General features: G+C 47.9%; 1 protein-coding gene across 1 annotated transcript in view; it reads right to left on the reverse strand.

The window, feature by feature from the left end:
* Nucleotides 1–17,295, reverse strand: part of SSRP1 (structure specific recognition protein 1) — a 105,048-nt gene extending 87,753 nt beyond the window's left edge. Inside the window, exons 1-3 of the mRNA XM_085881131.1 lie at nucleotides 17,094–17,295; nucleotides 9,095–9,280; nucleotides 8,824–8,929 (exon numbers count right to left, since the gene is read on the reverse strand). Of these exons, the coding sequence (XP_085737257.1) occupies nucleotides 8,824–8,929; nucleotides 9,095–9,280; nucleotides 17,094–17,147 (346 nt within the window). The 5' untranslated portion in view covers nucleotides 17,148–17,295. The remainder of the gene's footprint in view (nucleotides 1–8,823; nucleotides 8,930–9,094; nucleotides 9,281–17,093) is intronic.
* Between the last annotated feature and the right edge of the window lie 7,780 nt (nucleotides 17,296–25,075).

A 25,075-nucleotide genomic window follows, 5' to 3' on the forward strand; every position in this document is an offset into this window, starting at 1 on the left:
GTTCTACTCACGTATACCAAACTTACTCATACCGTATTTGACGTGCCCCAACGTTTTAGACACATTTTTCTTAGGTCGGCATACGCTGGCAAGATCGCCAAGGTGTGACCGCGATGTTGACACTTCCATTTATACGGCAGTTATGATTCGAATCGTTGTGCGTCAGCCTTTTAATAGGCTACGCCACGACATCGTCGGCGATGCGTGCAACGCGCTATGCCCAAGTTAGACTATCGTTGGGCATCGGTTGTGTAGGCCGACAACAGGTTCAGCATTCGTTGGTATAAGTTATCTATAACACAACGAAACGTTCTGTGTCCGTTACCAATGCGTTATACATAAGACCAAGTCGCTATGAATACGTCCGAATCTTTAAAAAAAACATCAAAAGTTCAATGTAAGCCAGCGTTTTACATACATTTTAATACGTTGCCATCGCTGGCTAAAACGTCAAGGTGTGACTGGGCCTTAAAGGTGAAGGAGGTTATGTTTTCACCCCTTTCTGTCTGTTTGTGTACAGGATATCTCAAAAAGTTGTGGACGGATCCGGATGAAATTTTGTGGACAGGTTCGGTGCGACATGGATGAACTGATTAGATTTTGGTGAAGATCCAGATCCGGATCCGACTACTAGAATTTTATAGGTGATTCTTCACCATTGAGAGATAGGGCCAAAAACAATACATAGCACAATATCTCCAAAAGTTGTGGATAGATTTGGAGGAAACTTGTTGGACACGTTGGGTGTGTGACAAGGAAGAATTGATTCGATTTTGGTGAAGATCTGGATCAGACTGCTACAATTTTTAGTGGTATGATGCATCAAATTTTGGCAATGTTGAAGTAGTCTTTCCCACAGATTTTGGAAGCAATGTCCCAAGTGTAACGGTATTGTCCCATATGTAACATTGTTTAATTACTTGTGAACTAATTATCTCTGCCACCAAACGTGAATGAGGTTATGTTGTCACCCCTTTGTCTGTTTGTGTACAGGATCTCATAAAGTTGTGGACTGATTTGGACAAAACTTCGTGGACAGGTTGGGTGTGTGGCACGGACGAATTGATTTGATTTTGGTGAAGATCTGAATCCAAATCTGGATACGATAATTATTTAATTCTTAAAGTGATTCTTCACCATTGAGATATAGGGCCAAAAACGATATATAGCATGATATTTCAAAAATTTATTCGGCCAGATATGTTCTCGTGGATCGGGCATTGCATGGCGGAGGTATGCGCTCTACAGAATGCCCTTCTAGTCTACTTTTATTTAAGCTAGAAATACAGGATATATGACCAATACATGATGTATTCGAACTTCTGAAAATGGCATTAATTTTTTTTCAGATCTTTGAGTGCAATCCTAAAAATTCCATGTGAAATTGTTACGTATGGGACATCCCTTATTGAAAACAGGCCCAATTTGCATCATTAATGAAGTGAACAATTTTTTTTCTTGTGTATTAAAAGGGTATGGTAGAGTATTCATGTCCATGTAAAAAAATATTGTTGTAAAGTTTGGTTTAATTTACTACACCACCATTTCAAATCGTCCCATAAGTAACACCTAATTTGCATATATGCAAATTAGTTTAGTGATTTCACACTTTAAACCTATGACTTTGCCATTTTCTTTTAAAAATTAATAAAATCTCACATTCAGACATGAAAATCTCATTGAAATTAGAGCTGTGACATGAATATGAAATTCTGCCATCTGAAGAGACCTACTCATGGACTTGCCCTCCTGCTGAAATGTGAATCTCCTTCCCAGTTTCAGATTCATGACCGATTCAAACAGGTTTTCATCAAAAATTCTCCTGTATTTTGCATTGTCCATTGTCCTTTCTAACCTGACAAGCTTTCCAGTCCCTGCTGATGAGAATCAGCACCATAGCATGATGCTCCCACCACCATGTTTGACAGGAGGGATGGTGTTGACTGGGTGATGTGCAGTGTTCGGCTTGAGCCAGACGTAATGCCTTGAATTTAGACCAAAAAGTTCAATTTTTGTCTCATCTGACCACAAAACGTTTCTCCACATATCTGCAGTATCATTAAGATGCTTTTTTCACAAACTCCATATGAACTTTTATATGCATCTTTTTCATTAATGGCTTCTTTCTTCCCACCTGTCCAGAGAGGCCAGCTTTGTGAATGGAATGGGATATTGTTGATTGATGAACACTGACCCCCATCTTGGACATAGAGCTTTGCAGATTTTTCAAAGTCATTGCTGGATTTACAGTGACATCCTGAAACAGTTTCCTGCTTGCCTGGCTGCTGAGTTTGGATGGGCGACCTGATTGGGTAGAGTCTGGGTGGTATTGTTGTGGGGCCGAGTCTCGGTGGCGAGTACAACCGCTAGAGGGAGCAGTAGAGTCAGTCGGCTCCACCGAACACCTGAAATTTAGGTCGTACCTTTCAGATAAATCCGAAAGGTGGGATAGGGTCAATTACCAATTTCAATATACATAAATACCCACGTCGTCCAAACTACCGGGGAAATTCACCCTCGGCAGGATCTGCGCAATCCAGGCCGTTACCGAGCCAGATCCGAGTCGTACCCCGAGCGGAGAGCACCAGAACCCTGCCGGCAAATTTCACGATTACGACAACAATGAGGCCTCCTAATTCCCGTTCGCAGCGCGGCAAACCAATTATAGAAATGACAAAGAACGAGCTGGTACATTCAACAAGAGGGGATTTATTTACAATAATCGGGGGACGAGGGGAGCACGTAAGGGCAGAGTTATCCGACTAAGCAATGCAAATAATTCACAACAAAAAGTACTTAACAATTCTACTTATCAGACGGGGCCCACGGACACACACACGCACACATAACTACCCAGAAAGAGATGGACCTCGAGGTCTTTATTGCCCCTTCAGCTTGGAGGGAAGAGAACGTGCTGGCTACCTGGCCACGTTCGCACCTTTCCGGAGCACCAGTCGCAAAAGAATGGACCAGGACAGCTGAACCTTGAGGCGAGACGAGGTGATTTTCCGTGATGAGATGGTCGACCGATTGTAATAATGCGCCAGACGAGACGCCTCGGATGCGCGCGATGCAGTCAGCCGCAGACCCAGACAGAAGCGCGCTCGAGCAGACGGGATGCAAACTTTAATCCTTTCTTCCGTCCTTCGGGGCGCGGTCCGCTCCCCTGTGGCCTGCTCTCACTGGGTGCATGGCGTGTCACGGCTCCGCCTTCTTGCAAAGGACCGCCCCGGCTTTTGGTCCGCTCGTCGCCCATTGGGCGGAAAATGATGCATACCCTTATTTGCCGCCAAGCCAGAACGAAATGCTTCGTGATCATATTCGGTGCGAAATCGACACCGCCTGGGATATGGAATTCCGCCCACGCACACGCCCAGCAGAGTGTTGTTGTTGTTGATGTAAAAATCCTAACTATAAAATAATTCACAGTGCACATACAATTAATTCCCAGTAGACAAGGGACGGGACCCAAACTAGAAACAAACACTTACCGATATAACTGTTCTACAAGGACCTGAACGTTGAGTGTTCATGGCTGCCAGATTCGTAACATTACGATAAGTCTTTCACTTCTTAAGGATGGAGTTCACCATAATCAAAGGGATAATGAGTGGCTTTAACATCTTCTTATAACCCTCTCCTGAACGGTGCTTCTCCGCCACTTTATGTCCGACTTCTTTGGAAAGCTCCTTGGTCTTCATGTTTGCCTTGATGGTTGACCAAGTGAGTTTCACCTTAAACCTCCCTGGTCAAGCAGGGAGGTTAATGTTTAAGTTAAACCATTGATTACATACAGGTGAAACCTATTACACATATTTTTAACCATTCAAGCAAATAATTTTCTCCTGAAGTGACTTAGGGTTAAGGAAAAGGGTTTGAATATTTATGCAACTGAGAATCATCTGATTTTCTCTGTTAATCTAATTTACTATTTGTCAGGTCAGGTTACATCTGTGACCTGCTACAGGTACCATGTAAACCTGTTCTAACCTCTTCCATGGTCGGGTTGTCGGCAACTAAACCGTATCCCCCACCAGGTTTTTTGGTGAGGAGGGTGTTTGGATATGGACACCCAGCAGGATTAAAAACAAAACCTGTCAAAGGGCGGAGGAGCTCCTTGTGAGCCAACGGCCATCCATATCTAGTGCCCAACTGTGTCTGTGGATGTCCTCCTGCAGTTGAGTTACTTTTTTATTAGGAGGTTGGTGGCAGGATTTGCACTCCGGCCACCGTAAAACCCTTCATTCCGCAAACCACAAAAACGCAAAAAAATCTGAAAACCCACTCCGTGGGAGTACCTCCTGTGCAGCTTCCCTTCGCAGGGCAGCTCACCGGATGACAGGATTTGAGAAAAGCCTTCCGGACCCCCAATCTTTGATAAAAGGAGTGAAACCATGGGGTAACATCCCTGGGTCAGATTGCGGGAGAGTGTGGCGGAGTGGTGCTGAAGTGTCATCCACCAGACGGCGGTCTCCTTGGGTTAACCTGAGGCGGTCCCTTCAGGTGGGTGCCTGGAATGTCCTATCCCTAAGAGAGGATGATCACCTGTCTCTGTTATGATCTCAGCTCAAGCGTTTGGACATCGGTATTGCAGCACTCTCTGAGGTTCGGAGACCGGATTGCGGCGAGATAATGGTGGGTAGTTACACCTACTATTGGTCTGGTCGCTCTGATGGTTACCATACTCAAGGAGTTGGTGTAGCTGTGCCCAATAAGCTGACCCCAATGATAATTGAGGTAACACCAGTCAACGAGCGTATTATGAGACTAAGGATTCGTCACTCTTTAGGTGTCATTTCCCTGGTCTCTGTCAATGCTCCGACTGAGGCGAGTGATCTCACCGTGAAGGATGCATTCTACGCCACACTCGAGTCTGTGGTTGATCAGTGCCCCAGACGAGATACACTTCTAGTCTTGGGGGATTTCAATGCATCGACTGGAACTGATAGGGATGGCTATGAGACATGTGTTGGTCCCCATGGGTCTGGAACTATGAACCAGAATAGCACTAAGTTCCTTGACTTTGCAAGAAGTCATGCTGGAGGGTGGCTGGTTCATGGCTTCAGCTCCCACAAGCTCATCGCTGGACTTGGTATTCCAGCACTGGCGGTGTATAAAATGAGAGTGACCATGTCCTCGTTGACGGTCGCTGGAGGATGATCCAAAACTGCAGGGTCTACCGGAGTGCTCATTTCCTCAATACTGACCACCGGCTTGTTGCAACAACTCTAAAGCTGCACCTTAAATCCTGGAGAATGGTACCATCCCAGCCTCGGCTGGATGTTGGCAAGCTCAAAGACGAGAGAGTAGCTGAGGAGTTTGCGAACAGGCTGAGTTGACATTTGAGGTGTCCGGGTACTTTGGGGGTCCTGAAGAGTTGTGGAATGCCTTCAAGACCACCGTCCTTGATGTTGCCGGTGGATGTCTTGGAACTCACCACAGGGTAAAGAAGAATTTTGTCGCTCAAGGGACACTGGATACCATTGACCAGAGTCACAGGGCCAGGCTGAATGGCAGAGCTGAGCTGTTTAGGGAGATGAGGCGTAAAACTGTACGTGCACTAAGGGTGGACAAGGAGGCCTATGTGCGAGGAATCTGTGAGGGGGTAGCGCATCACCTGTGGACAGGTGATTCTCGTCCCGCTTCCAGGGGAATTCGCGCATTACGTTCATCCAAGCCCATCCCCCGGAGCACTGCAGTTAGAGCAGAGAGTGGTAGGCTCTTGACAGAGGAGTCTGAAGTAAAGGCCCGCTGGGCCGGTTACTTTGAGCGGTTGTACCAGGCTGATCCGCCAGCTGGCGAGTTGGACGTCAAGAGTGTTACAATCCTTGTTGCTGACCCTCCAATCAACTGTGGTCCACCTTTGCTTGTGGAAACACGGGCTGCGGTGTACTGGTTGAAACGGGGTAAAGCTCCAGGGATCTGTGGCATCCATGCTGAACTTCTCAACGCTGGTGGAAATGCTGCACTCGTGTCGTTGCATGCAGTTTTGTGCTCTGCCTGGAACACAGGCATCATCCCAACTGATTGGAAGAGGGGCCTTGTTGTCCCTCTCTGGAAAGGGAAGGGTGATCGCCAAGACTGCAACAACAACCGAGGGGTGACGCTGCTCTCAGTGCCGGGCAAGGTCTTTGCTCGGATAATTCTTGATAGGGTTTGCCACCATCTGCTTGAGCACCAGCGTCCAGAGCAGTCAGGCTTTACACCAAAGAGGTCAACGATTGACCGTATCCTTGCTCTTCGTGTCCTCACCGAACGCAGACGAGAGTTTTGGCAGGGGCTGCTTGCAGCCTATGTTGATCTCTGTAAAGCGTTCGATTCAGTGAATCAGGATGCCCTCTGGAGGATTCTTGGTCTTCGTGGGGTGCCACCAAAACTGATCGATCTGATGTCTGAACTCTACTCTGGTACTGAGTGCTGTGAAGTGTGGTGGTACCATCTCTGACTTATTTCCAATTGTTACTGGAGTTAGTCAGGGGTGTGTACTGGCCCCCACACTTTTTCAGCACTGGTAATGACTGGATTTTAGGGAGGATGTCGGAGAGATCAAGTTGCGGTGCATCGTTTGGGAATGTAAAGATCTCGGACCTTGATTTCGCAGATGATGCAGTCATCTTTGCGGAGACTTAAGATATCCTTTTGGGGGCCCTCGAGGTGCTGAATGAGGAGTCGGAGCCGCTGGGATTATGGGTTTCTTGGGTCAAAACTAAGATCCAGGCTTTCAATGACATTTTGGATGCTGCTGTCCTGTCTGTTTGTGGTGAGGATGTTGAGGTCGTGGAGAGATTCACTTACCTTGGCAGTGATATTCATGTCTCTGCTGGCTGTGAGTCAGAGGTCAATAGACGTCTGGGTCGGGCCTGGGGAGTCATGGATTCACTGGATCATGGGGTGTGGCGCTGCCGGTACCTGTGCGGGAGGCCGAAAGTCCGAGTCTTCAGGTCCTTGGTGCTTCCAGTCTTGCTCTATGGATGCGAGATTTGGACTCTGACCAAGGATCTGAGACGGAGACTCAATTCCTTTGGTACCGGATCTCATCGGAGAATCGTTGGCTATCGCTGGTCAGATTTTGTATCCAACGAGCGGTTGCTGAGAGAGACTCGGATGAGATTTGTTACCTGCATAGTCCGTGAGCGTCAGTTGCGGCTGTATGGACATGTGGCTCGTTTTCCTGCTCACCAGATTCTCTCAGCGAGGGAGTCTCGTGAGTGGAGTCGGCCAATGGGCCAACCACGTGCCTCGTGATTGCATCAGGTTGATCAGCATCTCAAGGAGATGGGGATGGGCCTGGCATCTGCCTGGGGGAAGGCCAGACGGAGGCCCCTAGAGTACTGGCGGAAAGTGGACGCAGCGACGTGCTGTTCTGGTACATGCTCCCATACCTGACCTGATGTAATTTACTCACATTTTATTTGCATCTTTCAGCTTTAATCACTTTCGAGTAGTTTGTGAAAACTAATCATCAAATTTCATGAAATAAGCTCACGTGGCATCAAACTATGAAAACTTTGGAAAGGAGGGTGAATATTTTTGCAGACCACTGTACATCCCTCCTCACACAATCTTCCCATATTTTCCATGGTCTACCTCATTACCTTCGCATTCTGCGAAAGGTTGTTTTGGTCGGCGTGTATTCATTTATTTGTAATCTTGTGATTCGTATAACTCAAGAAGTATTAAACCGAATTGCATGAAATTTGGTGGGATGATTGGTTATTAGCCAGGAAGCATTCAATTAGATTTTGGGATCGTTCGGGTCAAAGGTCAAGGTCATGAAAAGGTCAAAATCGTCTTTTTACGATAACACGGTCAATGTTTATTCAATTTGCATGCAACCAACGCCAAAATGTTCAGAATTCAACGCCTCATCTTGTGATATGCAATATGACACAATGACGCCCATACTCTTGTTACCGGTTAGGGGTCAAAGGTCAGGGGGGTCACGACCTTGAAAAATATGCGGTTTTTGTCATAACGCGGTCAATTCTTGTCCGCTTTACATGAACCCAGCACCAAAATGTTCAGAATTTAATGCCCAATCTTGTGACACAATGACGTCATAACATATGTCACCGGTTGGGGTAAAATGTCGGGGGGGGGGGGTCACGCACTTGAAAAATATGCGGTTTTCGGCATAACTCAGTCAATTCTTATTCGATTTGCATGAAACCAGCATCAAACGAGATTACCTTCTCTTGTTGAAACGTTGTATTCACCGAGCTTGCGAGTGAAGACTCGCCAAAACGACGCGAGTTGATTGTTGTTTAGTCCGTAGCCCCCGAAAGTCGGGGGGGGCATGACATTATAGATATGTGGTTTGTGTCATAAGACCATTCATATGAAACCAGTTCCCCACACTCATACCAAGAACAAAAAAGTAGTGGCGGCGAAGGTATGCGCTCTATGAGTGCCCGTTCTAGTTTCCTCCTGCCTTGCTCCATCAACCCATCTGTTTTATTTGCCGTTCCCTCTCTCTCTTCCTCCATTGCACCAGATGCCCATCACACGTCAGCCAGCTCTTTAACGGCATCAAGCAAGAACTACTTCTCAACTCACTTTGTGTTTACCCTTACCACTAATTTTCAAATTGCAAGTCCGAGTCCAGAAGGATAGCAACTACTGCATCTTCTGTTGAGTGATATTGGAGGAACAAGGAAGAGATTACACTCTGCAGTGGGCATGGTACAGGGAGAGTAAAAGTGCATGGTGTGCATTACAGAATGCAAATGGAACCGAGAAGAAAGATAACCACAGAGGGATTCATAAAGAGAAAATAATCGACAAGGAAAAGAAGGTAAAATAGGGAGAATCAGCTTTTCTCACCAGTGAAGTTCACGGTACCCCAATTCCAGCCTTTGACACAATTCTCCCGTTCCACCAACTCCATCCCATAGGTGTTTTTGAAGAAATTTGCCAGTTTCTCAAATTCCTAAACATCACCAGACGTACCGCCTTTAAATCTCGTTACCTTTTAACTTCATATCTATCAACAACACTGCCATAAAATGCAAACGTTATGTCATTTCAAACATTTTTCATGGTGCGTCAACCTCAACTATTTACAGATCCACGGGACTCATAGCACTCTCCTTACCCCCTCTCTGAAGCCATCAAACTTGTGCACAACTCCAGAGCGTGTACGTAGAAGCAGGCCATGCCCACGTGCTACGCGACGCCAGGAACCAGCGGCGAGGTCTGCACCGGGCACGTTCTCCACTCGGCCTGTGCGTGCACTCTTGAACAATACACCTTGGCTGCTCAGTTTCAACCGCCCCTCATTCTAGTACACACATTCAGGTTAAAAAAAAAAGTTTTTTTTTTTTTTTTGAGATATTCAAATTGCACATAGTTTGAGCCATCCATAACTGTTTGAGATACCGTGCTATGTATCATTTTGGCGCCATCTCTCAATGGTGAAGAATCACAAAATTATAGTGTCTGGATCGTCACCAAAATCGAATGGATTCGTCCTAATCACACATTCAACCTGTCTACACAAAGTTTTGTTCGAATGTGTACATAAGTTTTTGAGAAATGTTCACAGACACAAACAGAGGCGAATACATAACCTCAGTCCACCTTTTTTAAATGCTAATCTGCTCCATGACAACTTCCAATACTGTCAGAGCTCAATGCTCAAAGAGGTTTGTGTACACTTCCAAAACTAACCATCACAAGCACACAATGGCTTAACGTGGTTCAATCACATTTGATGTATCGGAGCAAGCCTGGTGTTGGCTTAATGCTGAGGGCGACCGGCTTAAGATCCGAGGGTCTCGAGTTCAAGCCCCTGTTGTTTCGTTGAAATAACACCACCAAGTGGGTTGACCAAGGATGGCAAAATGAGTACCAGCTTACCAGTACAGGGGGCACTGCATCAGCTGCACAGCCACGCTTCCAGAAAATGATGCAGCCAGCAGCTCGAAGCTGTATACGAATAAATAAATAAACTAGAGGGGGAGCACTAGGGAGAGTGCAAAACCTCCGCCGCCAATACTGCTGGGTCACTCAAGTGAACCTTGTATCTTATTCATTAAATATGATGTCAACAGTGCAGTTATAGTTCTTTTCTCCAACATTTTTTTTTTGGGGGGGGGAGGTTGGAAATCACTTAAAATATGTAGAAATGCAAAAAAAAAAGTTTTTTTCTCTAAATTTTTTTGGGGGTTGGAAATTACATAAAACATTTAGAAATGCAAAAAAAAAAGAAATCAATTTTTTTCTCGAACAATTTTTTTTGGGGGGGGAGGTTGGAAATCACTTAAAACATGTAGAAATGCAAAAAAAAAAGAAATCAATTTTTTTCTCGAACAATTTTTTTTGGGGGGGGAGGTTGGAAATCACTTAAAACATGTAGAAATGCAAAAAAAAAAATTTTTCTCTAAATTTTTTTGTGGGGAGGGGGGTTGGAAATCACTTAAAACATGTAGAAATGCAAAAAAAAAAGAAATCAATTTTTTTCTCGAACAATTTTTTTTGGGGGGGGAGGTTGGAAATCACTTAAAACATGTAGAAATGCAAAAAAAAATTTTTCTCTAAATTTTTTGTGGGGAGGGGGGTTGGAAATCACTTAAAACATGTAGAAATGCAAAAAAAAAAGAAATCAATTTTTTTCTCGAACAATTTTTTTTGGGGGGGGAGGTTGGAAATCACTTAAAATATGTAGAAATGCAAAAAAAAAAAGTTTTTTTCCTCTAAATTTTTTTGGGGGGTTGGAAATTACTTAAAACATGTAAAAATGCAAAAAAAAAATTTTTCTCGAACAATTTTTTTGGGGGGGGGGGGTGGAAATCACTTAAAACATGTAGAAATGCAAAAAAAAAATTTCTCTAACAATTTTTTTTGGGGGGGGGGACCAAGTCCAAAATTTAATGGCATGATCCTTGGACCATACCGAACCCCCCCCCCCACCAAGTTTCGTCGAAATCCGTCGAGGAGTTTTTCCGTAATACTGTTCACAAACAAACAAACAAACAAATAAAAACAATGTCACCCGCAGGGTGACCCGTATCTTGCCAAAAGGTGAACACGTGTGACTTCTCTGAGGTGAACAGAGCTGCTATCCACCAGGAGCGACTCCTTGAGGAATATCTGCCTACGAGAAATTCCGATGAGAATCGTTCTACAGAGTAACCATGAAAAATATGTGTTTGCCTCATAACGTCACCAAATGACGTCATAACGTCTCAAGCTTGACATATCTAGAAAGCACTCATCGAGGTGTTCAATTTGAGGTACTACACGATATGGTTCCTAAAACTTGAAAATTTGACCTTGGGGTCAAATATGTTTGACCTCAGGCGCTAACCATGAAGGTCAAGGCCAATCGCCACCAAAAACTAATCAACTGAGTGCCAGACCATATACTACATTCGCATAAAGTTTGGAGACGATTCGATTAAAATTACTCAAAAAATAAGGGTTTCGTCGACTCCCCTGATTTGCGACAAAGTGAACTTGACCTTCAAAATTGTATGCGCTGAAAGGGACCTCTATAGGCCTCTGATATGCGAAGTTACAAAAATTTCCAATGATAACTGTGCTCTGCAGAGTGATTTATACGTGATTACAGACAAAAAAAAACAAACAAACAAAAAAAAAACATATGAAGGTCAAGGCCAATCGCCACCAAAAATTAATCAGCTGAGCGCCAGACCATGTACTATATTCCCATGAAGTTTGAAGACGATCCGATCAAAAAATAAGGGTTTCGTCGACTCTCCTGATTTGCGAAAAAGTGACCTTGACCTTTGACCTTGACCTTCAAAATTTTGTGCGCTGAAAGGGACCTCTATAGGCCTCTGATATGCGAAGTTTAAAAAATTTCCAATGATAACTGTGCTCTGCAGAATTTTTTATACGTGATTACAAACAAACAAACAAAAAATAAATAAACCATTGTCACCCGCAGGGTGACCCGTATCTTGCCAAAAGGTGACCACGTGTGACTTCTTTAAGGTCACACTGAGGTGAAAAGAGCTGCTATCCACCAGGATCGACTCCTTGAGGAATATCTGCCTACGAGAGATTCCGATGAGAATCGTTCTACAAAGTAACCATGAAAAATATGCTTTTGCCTCATAACGTCACCAAATGACACCATAATGTCTCAAGCTTGACATATCTAGAAAGCACTCATCGAGGTGTTCAATTTGAGGTACTACACGATATGGTTCCTAAAACTTGAAAATTTGACCTTGGGGTCAAATATGTTTGACCTGAGGCGCTAACCATGAAGGTCAAGGCCAATCGCCACCAAAAATTAATCAGCTGAGCGCCAGACCAGGAACTATATTCCCATGAAGTTTGAAGACGATCTGATCAAAATTACTCAAAAAATAAGGGTTTCGTCGACTCCCCTGATTTGCGACAAAGTGACCTTGACCTTCAAAATTTTGTGGCTGAAAGGGACCTCTATAGGCCTCTGAAATGCGAAGTTACAAAAATTTCCAATGATAACTGTGCTCTGCAGAATTTTTTATACGTGATTACAGACAAACAAACAAAAAAAAAAAACAAACAAACAAAAACATACAAGCTGACTAACATATCTTGCAAAAACTTCGTTTTGGCAAGATGAAAAACAAACAAACAGAAAGGGGTGAAAACAGTAACCTCCATCCATCTTCGAAGATGGCAGAGGTTAATCAATCAGTGTCAGAGAAATGATGCCATCAAAGCAGTCTTTGAGAAAGGGGTGCGCCAGGTGTTGGTGGCGATTCAGTCGCGATGGCTGGTTCGCCATTGACTTCCCAGCAATCAGCCAAGGCAGTCGTTTGACATTTCAGGTTGCTGGCAATAGCTTGCCTACTCTTCACGAAGGACACCGTGGGATCTCCAACGTCCACAAAATAATGTTAACAGATGTGACGCCCAGTTGAACATCCATCCGAGGGATGGCACACCCATTGATGAATCACCCTGCCTGTCAAACACCAGGATGATAGTAATAGTTGGGTCGGAATTCGAACCCAGGCTCAAAAATGTGTGTGCATACCTGTTCACAGAGAGACAGGTATGTTCACAGGCAGGAATCAAAGTCAAGACTGCCATATCAGTCCAAAATGTGGAAAATACAGACCGTTTAAATTACAGGGGGGGGGGGCAGTGGAAACAAACTTCAAAATTATACATATATATTTTTTTATATAGAAATATCAGGAAAGAGATTTCTTGTGTTGATAAACCTTGATCCCCAATACATCATTGGAAAACAGAACAACAAGGTGGAACATCATAGTGTGTGTATGTGTATGTGTATGTGTGTGTGTGTGTGTGTGTGTGTGTGCGTGTGCGTGTGCGTCAGCGTGTGTGCGTGCGTGTGCGTCAGCGTCAGCGTGTGTGCGTGCGTGCGTGTGCGTCAGCGTCAGCGTGTGTGCGTGCATGTGCGTCAGCGTCAGCGTGTGTGCGTGCGTGTGCGTCAGCGTCAGCGTGTGTGCGTGCGTGTGCGTCAGCGTCAGCGTGTGTGGCGTGCGTGTGCGTCAGCGTCAGCGTGTGTGCGTGCGTGTGCGTCAGCGTCAGCGTGTGTGCGTGCGTGTGCGTCAGCGTCAGCGTGTGTGCGTGCGTGTGCGTCAGCGTCAGCGTGTGTGCGTGCGTGTGCGTCAGCGTCAGCGTGTGTGCGTGCGTGTGCGTCAGCGTCAGCGTGTGTGCGTGCGTGTGCGTCAGCGTCAGCGTGTGTGCGTGCGTGTGCGTCAGCGTCAGCGTGTGTGCGTGCGTGTGCGTCAGCGTGTGTGCGTGCGTGTGCGTCAGCGTGTGTGCGTGCGTGTGCGTCAGTGTGTGTGCGTGCGTGTGCGTCAGTGCGTGTGCGTCAGCGTCAGTGCGTGTGCGTGCGTGTGCGTCAGTGCGTGTGCGTGCGTCAGCGTCAGTGCGTGTGCGTGCGTCAGCGTCAGTGCGTGTGCGTGCGTCAGCGTCAGTGCGTGTGCGTGCGTCAGCGTCAGTGCGTGTGCGTGCGTCAGCGTCAGTGCGTGTGCGTGCGTCAGCGTCAGTGCGTGTGCGTACGCGTCTGCGTGCGTCAGCGTCAGTGTGTGTGCATGCGTGCGTGCGTGTGCGTCTGCGTGCGTCAGCGTCAGTGTGTGTGCGTGCGTCTGCGTGCGTCAGCGTCAGTGTGCGTGCATGTGCGTCTGCGTGCGTCAGCGTCAGTGTGCGTGCATGTGCGTCTGCGTGCGTCAGCGTCAGTGTGCGTGCATGTGCGTCTGCGTGCGTCAGCGTCAGTGTGTGCGTGCGTGTGCGTCAGTGTGTGTGTGTGCGTGTGCGTCAGTGTGTGTGCGTGCGTGTGCGTCAGCGTCAGTGTGTGTGCGTGCGTGTGCGTCAGCGTGTGTGCGTGCGTGTGCTTCAGCGTCAGTGTGTGTGCGTGCGTGTGCGTCAGCGTCAGTGTGTGTGCGTGTGCGTCAGCGTCAGTGTGTGTGCGTGCGTGTGCGTCAGCGTCAGTGTGTGTGCGTGCGTGTGCGTCAGTGTGTGTGCGTGCGTGTGCGTCAGCGTCTGTGTGTGCGTGCGTGTGCGTCAGCGTCAGTGCGTGCGTGCGTGTGCGTCAGCGTCAGTGCGTGTGCGTGCGTGTGCGTCAGCGTCAGTGTGTGTGCGTCAGCGTCAGTGCGTGTGCGTGTGTGCGTCAGTGCGTGTGCGTCAGCGTCAGTGCGTGTGCGTGCGTCAGCGTCAGTGCGTGTGCGTGCGTGTGCGTCAGCGTCAGTGCGTGTGCGTGCGTGTGCGTCAGCGTCAGTGCGTGTGCGTGCGTGTGCGTCAGCGTCAGTGCGTGTGCGTGCGTGTGCGTCAGCGTCAGTGCGTGTGCGTGCGTGTGCGTCAGCGTCAGTGCGTGTGCGTGCGTGTGCGTCAGCGTCAGTGCGTGTGCGTGCGTGTGCGTCAGCGTCAGTGCGTGTGCGTGCGTGTGCGTCAGCGTCAGTGCGTGTGCGTGCGTGTGCGTCAGCGTCAGTGCGTGTGCGTGCGTGTGCGTCAGCGTCAGTGTGTGTGCGTGCGTGTGCGTGCGTGTGCGTCTGCGTGCGTCAGCGTCAGTGTGTGTGCGTGCGTGCGTGTGCGTCTGCGTCTGCGTGCGTCAGCGTCAGTGTGTGTGCGTGCGTGCGTGTGCGTCTGCGTCTGCGTGCGTCAGCGTCAGTGTGCGTGCGTACGTGTGCGTCAGCGTCAGTGTGCGTGCGAGCGTGTGCGTCAGCGTGCGTGCGTGCGTGTGCGTGCGTGTGCGTCAGCGTGTGTGCGTGCGTGTGCGTCAGCGTCAGTGTGTGTGCGTGCGTGTGCGTCAGCGTCAGTGTGTGCGCGCGTGTGCGTCAGCGTCAGTGTGTGTGCGTGCGTGTGCGTGTGCGTCAGCGTCAGTGTGTGTGCGTGCGTGTGCGTCAGCGTCAGTGCGTGTGCGTGCGTGTGCGTCAGCGTCAGTGCGTGTGCGTGCGTGTGCGTCAGCGTCAGTGTGTGTGCGTGCGTGTGCGTGCGTGTGCGTCTGCGTGCGTCAGCGTCAGTGTGTGTGCGTGCGTGCGTGTGCGTCTGCGTCTGCGTGCGTCAGCGTCAGTGTGTGTGCGTGCGTGCGAGTGCGTCTGCGTGCGTCAGCGTCAGTGTGCGTGCGTACGTGTGCGTCAGCGTCAGTGTGCGTGCGAGCGTGTGCGTCAGCGTGCGTGCGTGTGCGTGCGTGTGCGTCAGCGTCAGTGTGTGTGCGTGCGTGTGCGTCAGCGTCAGTGTGTGTGCGTGCGTGTGCGTCAGCGTCAGTGTGTGTGCGTGCGTGTGCGTCAGCGTCAGTGTGTGTGCGTGCGTGTGCGTCAGCGTCAGTGTGTGTGCGTGCGTGCGTGTGCGTCAGCGTGTGTGCGTGCGTGCGTGCGTGTGCGTCAGCGTCAGTGTGTGTGCGTGCGTGCGTGTGCGTCAGCGTCAGTGTGTGTGCGTGCGTGCGTGTGCGTCAGCGTCAGTGTGTGTGCGTGCGTGCGTGTGCGTCAGCGTCAGTGTGTGTGCGTGCGTGCGTGTGCGTCAGCGTCAGTGTGTGTGCGTGCGTGCGTGTGCGTCAGCGTCAGTGTGTGTGCGTGCGTGTGCGTCAGCGTCAGTGTGTGTGCGTGCGTGTGCGTCAGCGTCAGTGTGTGTGTGCGTCAGCGTCAGTGTGTGTGCGTGCGTGTGCGTCAGCGTCAGTGTGTGTGCGTGCGTGTGCGTCAGCGTCAGTGTGTGTGCGTGCGTGCGTGTGCGTCAGCGTCAGTGTGTGTGCGTGCGTGCGTGCGTGTGCGTCAGCGTCAGTGTGTGTGCGTGCGTGCGTGTGTGTCAGCGTCAGTGTGTGTGCGTGTGCGTCAGCGTGTGTGCGTGCGTGTGCGTCAGCGTCAGTGCGTGTGCGTGCGTGTGCGTCAGTGCGTGTGCGTGCGTGCGTGTGCGTCAGCGTCAGTGCGTGCGTGTGCGCGTCAGCGTCAGTGCGTGCGTGTGCGCGTCAGCGTCAGTGCGTGTGCGTGCGTGTGCGTCAGCGTGTGCGTCAGCGTCAGCGTGTGCGTCAGCGTCAGCGTGTGCGTCAGCGTCAGCGTGTGCGTCAGCGTCAGCGTGTGCGTCAGCGTCAGCGTGTGCGTCAGCGTCAGCGTGTGCGTGTGCGTGTGCGTCAGCGTGTGCGTGTGCGTCAGCGTGTGCGTGTGCGTCAGAGTGTGTGTGTGTGTGTGTGTGTCAGAGTGTGTGTGTGTGTGTCAGAGTGTGTGTGTGTGTCAGAGTGTGTGTGTCAGAGTGTGTGTGTCAGAGTGTGTGTGTGTCAGCGTGTGTGTGTGTGTCAGAGTGTGTGCGTGTCAGTGTGTGTGTGTGTCAGAGTGTGTGTGTGTGTCAGAGTGTGTGTGTGTGTCAGAGTGTGTGTGTCAGAGTGTGTGTGTGTCAGAGTGTGTGTGTGTCAGAGTGTGTGTGTGTCAGAGTGTGTGTGTGTCAGAGTGTGTGTGTGTGTCACAGTGTGTGTCACAGTGTGTGTGTGTCAGAGTGTGTGTGTGTGTGTGTGTGTGTGTGTGTGTGTGTGTGTGTGTGTGTGTGTGTGTGTGTGTGTGTGTGTGTGTGTGTGTGTGTGTGTGTGTGTGTGTGTGTGTGTGTGCGAGACAGCACATTTGGCATCATTGAACAGTGGTTTGGTGACCATTTTACCCACACACTACTTCACTCACCATTGCTCCCTTCACCTCCTGGTATATATCGCTGTACTCCAGAACATCCACCATCCTGTGGCGTTTCGAAAACACAAATGGTGATAATTATGAATAACAAGGCCTCTCGTGGATTGTTTCAGTTCCGCCCACACACAACTCGATCGCGCCGTTCTTGAGAGGGGCAACGCGTGCTATGTCCCGCCAAATGAATTTTTTATAAAAAAAAAAACCTCAAATACAAGTACAAAATAAACCATTAATTACATTTCTGAGGAAATAGTTCATAATTATTTCGGTTAATTTTGTTGATTTCAGTTTTTATTCAATATATTTTCTTTTTTTTCTGCCGTACATCCTTACGTCACAAATTATTTTTTTCATATTTAAAAATGTAGTTTGTAAACTTCATAATTTTAAAATATCTCTGTTTCATTTGCAATGGTTCACAATACATTTTCTAACTTACACCGTCAAAAAAAATTGTCGCCTCGACGAAAACACTACCGCTAACTATTCCGTCGTGGGTCTTTAATCGCGGATGAGTTGTATGGGCGTCACAAAACATTAATGGCTGATAGTTTTTTTTTTTTTTTTAAACGAACAAGGAATACGAAACATTTAACGTTCCTTCATTTTACTACACAGGGTATTTAATGTGTGTATTCGTGGTAAGATTACAACATGCGCACATGATGTTGGGCCTCATGGCCTCCGAGTCCTTCAGCCTTGAGGTTCCTTGTGAGGAAACATTTATTGTTAAGGTAGAAAAACACCATCAAGGTTCTCTCTGCAGAGCCGCGTACGACGTCCAGACTGGAAAATGCACGTGACGTCCTCGGCAACACGTTGGGTCTTCACATGCCGAGCACACTTCAGATGCCGCACGAGATTTAAACCTTCCACAAGATGGCGCCGCCTGCGCCTGCTGAGAACCCGAGCCGCCACGATCCTGGAGACACGCCCCTGTCACGTGATCGGGTTCACTCAATATTGGCGGGAAACTGTGAAATGACGAAATGACACGGGCTTCGTTAACATTTTTCCAAGCGTTTTTCGCACGACATTTTGGATGATTATTCGCCCTTTGAAGTGTTTATCGGGTTCACGTGTTTGCCCTTCCAATCTGATCACGTTCGTTGTCAATGGAGATCAAACTGGGATCCAAGATTCCAATCCCAGAACAATTCTTCATTTGACCCTCCCGTCTGTCATCTATCTATAATTCCAGCAGTCTGTGTGTGTCTGTCTGTCTGTTTGTGTGTTTGTGTGTTTGTTTACCCTGGAGCAGACTCAGCGTTTCAGCGATCATGACCAAACTGGGTGCAGACGTCGGCCATGGTCCAACTTTGACACTTGTCGTTTTTGGTGAATCTAGGTCAAAGGTCAAGGTCAAGGTCACCGAAAAACCGAAATTCTTATTTTCGCAATAACGTCCGCTAAAATGGTCGTATCGACTTCAAACCAAATCCAAAATGTGCATCTTCCAATTCTGCATCCAACCATATGAATTATATTATAATCCAGCGGTTGATACGGAACGGCTGGCTTGGCACGTGATAGCAAGCCGCTTGCTAATGCAATACACCCCAGGTTATTTCGACTTTAGTAAACCATCAAGAAGATTGATGTTTCTTAACAGGTGTTGGAATTGAGCTGCAGGGGGAAAAAATTAACCTGAGAGTGCACCACAGCAGTGTTGGGCCAAATAAGCTCATTTGCTCGTTTGGGGTTGTGTAGGATTGTGTGACAAGTTGTACATTCAGTGTAATCCCGTGGCGACCGTGGACCCATTGCATATTAATTTCCATTCTGCACACGGAATATAAATAATTAAATGCAATTGGTTCTACCTCTCCCACAATTCACCTGAGAAAACCAAGCTCCTCCCTTCTCCCCACCAATGGGGACACCTGACACACTCCGGTCGGCCACAGGCCATTATTTTATTTTTGTTTTAACTTAAATTTGATGAAGAATTGAAGATCGTTATTGTGACATTGACCTTACAGGTGTGAAAATAATGCGGTAGAGTAAATTTTGGGTTGACAAATTATGGAGTTGTTGGCCTCATGGTGGTTACCTATTGCCTGCGGGCCGGCGGCAGCACTGGCTGACCCCCCACATCCTAATACACACTTTATCACAGCCTTTGGTGTCTTAAAATTCGGCGTTAAGGTGAAAGCGTGGTATTTTAAAACGTTGTACATATCCTTAAGGACCTCCACCCAAAATTTGGGACCTCTCGGACCTAGGTGCAAAGGTTCGGTCGTGAAAGAATAACGTACATACCCGCAACGGCACGAACACTTTGAAATATTGATTACACTGGTCAACAACAAATTTGTTGTCTGCATTTTTTAAGCTGATTTAGGACGAATCTGATGCGCTGAATCCAAAACTCACATTAGTTTTGTTCAATCAGGTCAAGTTTTTGAGATATGGCCACATGTCGTTTTTTACATTTTTGTTCACATGTACGCATGTGTGGAGCATTTTAGAAGAAGTTGGTGGGGGTAAAATGTCATGTCAAATAATTGTTTTGATTGGAAATAATTATTTTAATGACAAGAAGTATTCAGGTACGATAGTTCTGGGTGATTATGTCGAAAAGGGATCAGTTTGAAGTCATAAAACCTCAAAATCTTCCAAAAATTGGTGAGGCAAAGCATAAAGTTCGTGGATCAAAACTAAAGTTAATGTGGCAGATTTTGTAAAAATGTGATACAAAAAAGTTGTATTTCTTGAAATTTCCTCCGTTTATTCTCTGAAGAGAAGGACTTGGTGTACTGTGCTGATATTGCGCAGCTTCTGCTCAAGCTTGGAGTGCCACAGTACGAACCCAAAGATTGGAGACTGTTCATTGACAGCAGCAAGCGATCACTGAAATGTGTTCTGCTACACAACGGCAACCAGTTTGCCTCTGTACCCATCGCTCACTCGACTACACTGAAGGAGAAGTATGAAGCGGTGAAGTACGTGCTGGAGAAAATTGGTTATGATCAGCATAAGTGGTTTATTTGTGTTGACCTGAAGATGGTGAACTTTTTGTTGGGACAACAGTCTGGCTTCACCAAGTACCCATGTTTTCTGTGCATGTGGGATAGTAGGGACCGTGCTCAGCATTACACGAAGAAGGACTGGCCTGTGCGGGAGGAATTGGTGCCATGCAAAGAAAGGAACGTCATCAACGACCCTCTGGTGGACAGAGACAGAATACTCTTCCCACCGCTGCACATCAAGCTTGGCTTAATCAAGCAGTTCACCAAGGCTCTGGACAAAGATGGTGACTGCTTCACTTACTTGTGCCAGGCTTTTCCAGGATTGACCATGGAGAAGTTGAAAGCTGGCATCTTTGATGGTTCTCAGATCCGTCAGCTCATCAGAGATCCAGAGTTCAAAAACTCAATGAACGAAGTGGAACTGGAAGCGTGGAAGACATTTGTTTTGGTAGTGAAGAACTTTCTTGGCAACAATAAGGCCAGAAACTACGCAGAACTTGTCAACAACATGCTGACTGCTTTCAGAAACCTGGGCTGCAACATGAGCATCAAGATGCACTACCTATTTTCACATATGAACCGGTTTCCTGAGAACCTGGGTTCAATGAGTGACGAGCAGGGGAGAGATTCCATCAGGACATGAAGGAGATGGAGACCAGGTATCAGGGTCGCTGGGACGCAGTCATGATGGCTGACTACTGTTGGAATCTGAAGAGAGACCTCCCTGCCGCTGAACATTCCAGGAGTTCGAAGAAACGGAAGTTCAAGCCCTGAAGTTTGAACAGTGGTGACGCAACATGCAATTTACTTGTACTTACCTTTATCAATGCCCACCATTCAGATGACAGTAATCGATGTTTCTATCATGTAATCAATAAATGTTGTTGGCAAAACATTTTTTTTTCTTAAAAACATGTTTAGGATGATATGTGTTGACAAAAATCAGCTGATAATGCCACAAAAATGTAATTGATTTTGTCACAAGATCTGATTTTTTCAAATCAACTTAGCACAAAAACCTGACCTGATGGAGAGAAACGGATGCCATTTCCTGATTCAGCAGTGCCAGAATACCTTAATTCACTTGTAGAAATCTAGACAACATTCAGAAAGTAAAAAATTGTTGACCAGTGTTATAGATCAGGAAAACGTTTTTTCTTACTAACTCGTACACATTTGTGAAAGGGAAAATGAAAAACTTTGGCTTACGTCTCTGACTCTGGTATGGCGTTCTTAGAACACTTTGAGCCGATCCTATGGAGCCAGCTCTTCCACGAGTCCGAGCACATGTCCGCTTTCACAATTGTTAATTTGATGTCCCGTACAAACAGTGTGCATCACATATATCATCCAGAGTGCATTTGCGATCTTCATCAATAAATTGAGGCCATTAGACCCATGCAATGGCTGATTCGTACATGCGTCCTGTCCTTCATAAATGGGAATAAATCAATCCACAATATTGGATGAATTGCCATGAAAAATAACCCCCAATCGTGTCCTTGATCTTGTCCTCCCCCAATCGTGCCCTTGATCTTGTCCTCCCCCAATCGTGCCCTTGATACACCTCGATTTTAACCTTTTGTTATATTTTATGAAAGAGCAACAGCAACAGGTCTCCAAAAGCAGCAACACAGTGAGTAATCAACTGCAACAGTCATTGGTGATTTAAACCGGGGGGGGGGGGGGTGGGTCACTGTCACGTGACGACGGAGGAGCCACCTGCACTGCATTCCATGAGAGCAGCATCTTGGCCTTGCTGCTGATGAGATGGAACAGCATTCTGATTATACTGTCAACAATCAAAATAAGTAAGTGTTCGATATAATTGACAATGCAGCGATGGGAAAGGATTGTTGCCATGGAAACAATTGTGTTATGAAAGTTAAATTGTGAAGTTTGTGGGATTTTACTATATACTGTATATATCTTGTCAGGTCAGGCCAGATCAGATATGTGACCTGCTACAGGTACCATGTAAACCTGTACTAACCTGTTCCATGGTCGGGTTGTCGGCGACTAAACCGTCTCCCCCACCAGATTTCCTGGTGAGGACGGTGTTTGGATATGGACACCCAGCAGGATTAAAAACAAAACCTGTCAAAGGGCGGAGGAGCTCCTTGTGAGCCAACGGCCATCCATATCTAGTGCCCAACTGTGTCTGCGGACGTCCTCCTGCAGTTGGGTTACTTCTTATTAGGAGGTTGGTGGCAGGATTTGCACTCCGGCCACCGTAAAACCCTTCATTCCGCAAAACATTCTTGAAGCATAAAAAAAAAATCTGAAAACCCACTCCGTGGGAGTACCTCCTGTGCAGCTTCCCTTCGCAGGGCAGCTCACCTGATGACAGGATTGGGGCAAAGCCTTCGGGACCCCCAATCTTTTAATGAAAGGAGGGAAACCACGGGGTAACATCGCTGGGTCAGATTGCGGGAGAGTGTGTCGGAGTGGTGCTGAGGTGTCGTCCACCAGACGGCGGTCTCCTTGGGTTAACCTGAGGCGGTCCCTTCGGGTGGGTGCCTGGAATGTCCTATCCCTAAGAGAGGATGATCACCTGTCTCTGTTATCATCTGAGCTCAAGCGTTTGGACATCGGGATTGCAGCTCTCTCTGAGGTTCGGAGACCGGATTGCGGCGAGATAATGGTGGGTGATTACATGTACGATTGGTCTGGTCGCTCTGATGGTTACCATACCCAAGGAGTTGCTGTGGCTGTGTCCAATAAGCTGACCCCAATGATAATTGAGGTAACACCGGTCAACGAGCGTATTATGAGACAAAGGATTCGTCACTCCTTAGGTGTCATTTCCCTGGTCTCTGTTTATGCTCCGACTGAGGCGAGTGATCTCACCGTGAAGGATGCATTCTCTGCCACGCTCGAGTCTGTCGTTGATCAGTGCCCCAGGTGAGATACTCTTCTAGTTTTGCGGGATTTCAATGCATCAACTGGAACTGAGAGGGATGGTTATGAGACGTGTGTTGGTCCCCATGGGTCTGGAACTGTGAACCAGAATAGCACTAAGTTCCTTGACTTTGCAAGAAGTCATGGACTTAGGGTGGCTGGTTCATGGTTTCAGCACCGACAAGCTCATCGCTGGACTTGGTATTCCAATGCTGGCGGTGTGGCAAAGGAGATTGACCATGTCCTCGTTGATGGTCGCTGCAGGATGATCCAGAACTGCAGGGTCTACCGGAGTGCTCAGTTCCTCAATACTGACCACAGGCTTGTTGTAGCAACTCTAAAGCTGCACCTTAAATCCAGGGGAATGGTACCATCCCAGCCGAGGCTGGATGTTGGCAAGCTCAAGGATGATAGGGCAGCTGAGGAGTTTTTGAACAGGCTGAGTGGAGATTTGGGGGGTCTGAGTGATTTGGGAAATCCTGAAGAGTTGTGGAATGCCTTCAGGACCACCGTCCTTGATGTTGCCGGTGGATGTCTTGGAACTTACCAGAGGGTGAAGAAGAATTTTGCCTCTCAAGGGATACTGGATACCATTGACCAGAGTCGCACTGCCAGGCTGAATGGCAGAGCTGAGCTGTTCAAGGAGCTGAGGCGTAAAACTGTACGTGCACTGAGGGTGGATAAGGAGGCCGATGTGCGAGGAATCTGTGAGGGGGTAGAGCATCACCTGTGGGCAAGTGATTCTCGTCCTGCTTACAGGGGAATTTGTGCATTGCGTATGTCCAAGCCCCTCCCTCGGTGTACTGCAGTTAGAGCAGAGGGTTGTAGGATCTTGACAGAGGAGTCCGAAGTGAAGGCCCGCTGGGCCGGTTACTTTGAGCGGTTGTACCAGGCTGATCCGCCAGCTGTCGAGTTGGACGTCAGGGGTGTTACAATAACTGTTGCTGACCCTCCAATCAACTCTGGTCCACCTTCTTTTGTGGAAACACAGGCTGCGGTGAACCGGTTGAAATGGGGCAAAGCTCCAAGGATCTGTTGCATCCATGCTGAACTTCTCAAGGCTGGTGGAAATGCTGCACTCGTGTCGTTGCATACAGTTTTGTGCTCTGCCTGGAACACAGGCATCATCCCAACTGACTGGAAGAGGGGCCTTGTTGTCCCTCTCTGGAAAGGGAAGGGTGATCGCCAAGACTGCAACAACTACCGAGGGGTGACGCTGCTCTCAGTGCCGGGCAAGGTCTTTGCTCGGATAATTCTTGATAGGGTTCGCCACCATCTGCTTGAGCACCAGCGTCCAGAGCAGTCAGGCTTTACACCAAAGAGGTCAACGCCTTGCTCTTCGGTTGGGCCTGGGGAGTCTTGGATTCACTGGATCATGGGGTGTGGCACTGCCGGGACCTGTGTGGGAGGACGAAAGTCCGAGTATTCAGTTCCTTGGTGCTTCCAGTCTTGCTCTATGGATGTGAGACTTGGACTCTGTCCAGGGATCTGAGACAGAGACTTAATTCCTTTCATACAAGGTCTCTTCGGAGAATCCTTGGCTATCGCTGGTCGGTCTTTGTGTCCAACGAGCGGTTGCTGAGAGAGACTCAAATGAGATTTGTTACCTGCATAGTCTGTGAGCGTCAGCTGTGGGTGTATGGACATGTGGCTCCTTTTCTTGACGCTGATCCTGCTCACCAGATTCTCTCAGCGAGGGAGCCTTGTGAGTGGAGGAGGCGAATGGGCTGACCAAGTTCCTCGTGGTTGCAGCAGGTTGATCGGCATCTCAAGGAGATGGGGATGGGCCAGGAATCTGCCTGGGGGATGGCCAGACGGAGGCGGAAAGTGGACGCAGTGATGCGCTGCTCTGGTGCATGCTCCCATACCTGACCTGTATATATATATATCTATATCTGCTTATGGATAAGCTAAACGACAGAGGGCAGCAGATTGACAGCCTGACAGAGGATCGATCAAAGGGGAGAAAAAGACATCGTGCATGAATGGATATGAGCAGGAGAGCCTCGCACTCGATCGACTCTTGGCGAGAAAGGTGGTAAAGCAGCAGCACCGGTCTCGAGAGGGGATACACTCCATACTGCATCCTCCATGATGCAT

Source organism: Eptatretus burgeri, chromosome 5 (assembly GCF_056783735.1).
Source record: "Eptatretus burgeri isolate ZD-2024b chromosome 5, Ebu_testis_v1, whole genome shotgun sequence".
NCBI classification, from domain to species: Eukaryota; Metazoa; Chordata; class Myxini; order Myxiniformes; family Myxinidae; genus Eptatretus; species Eptatretus burgeri.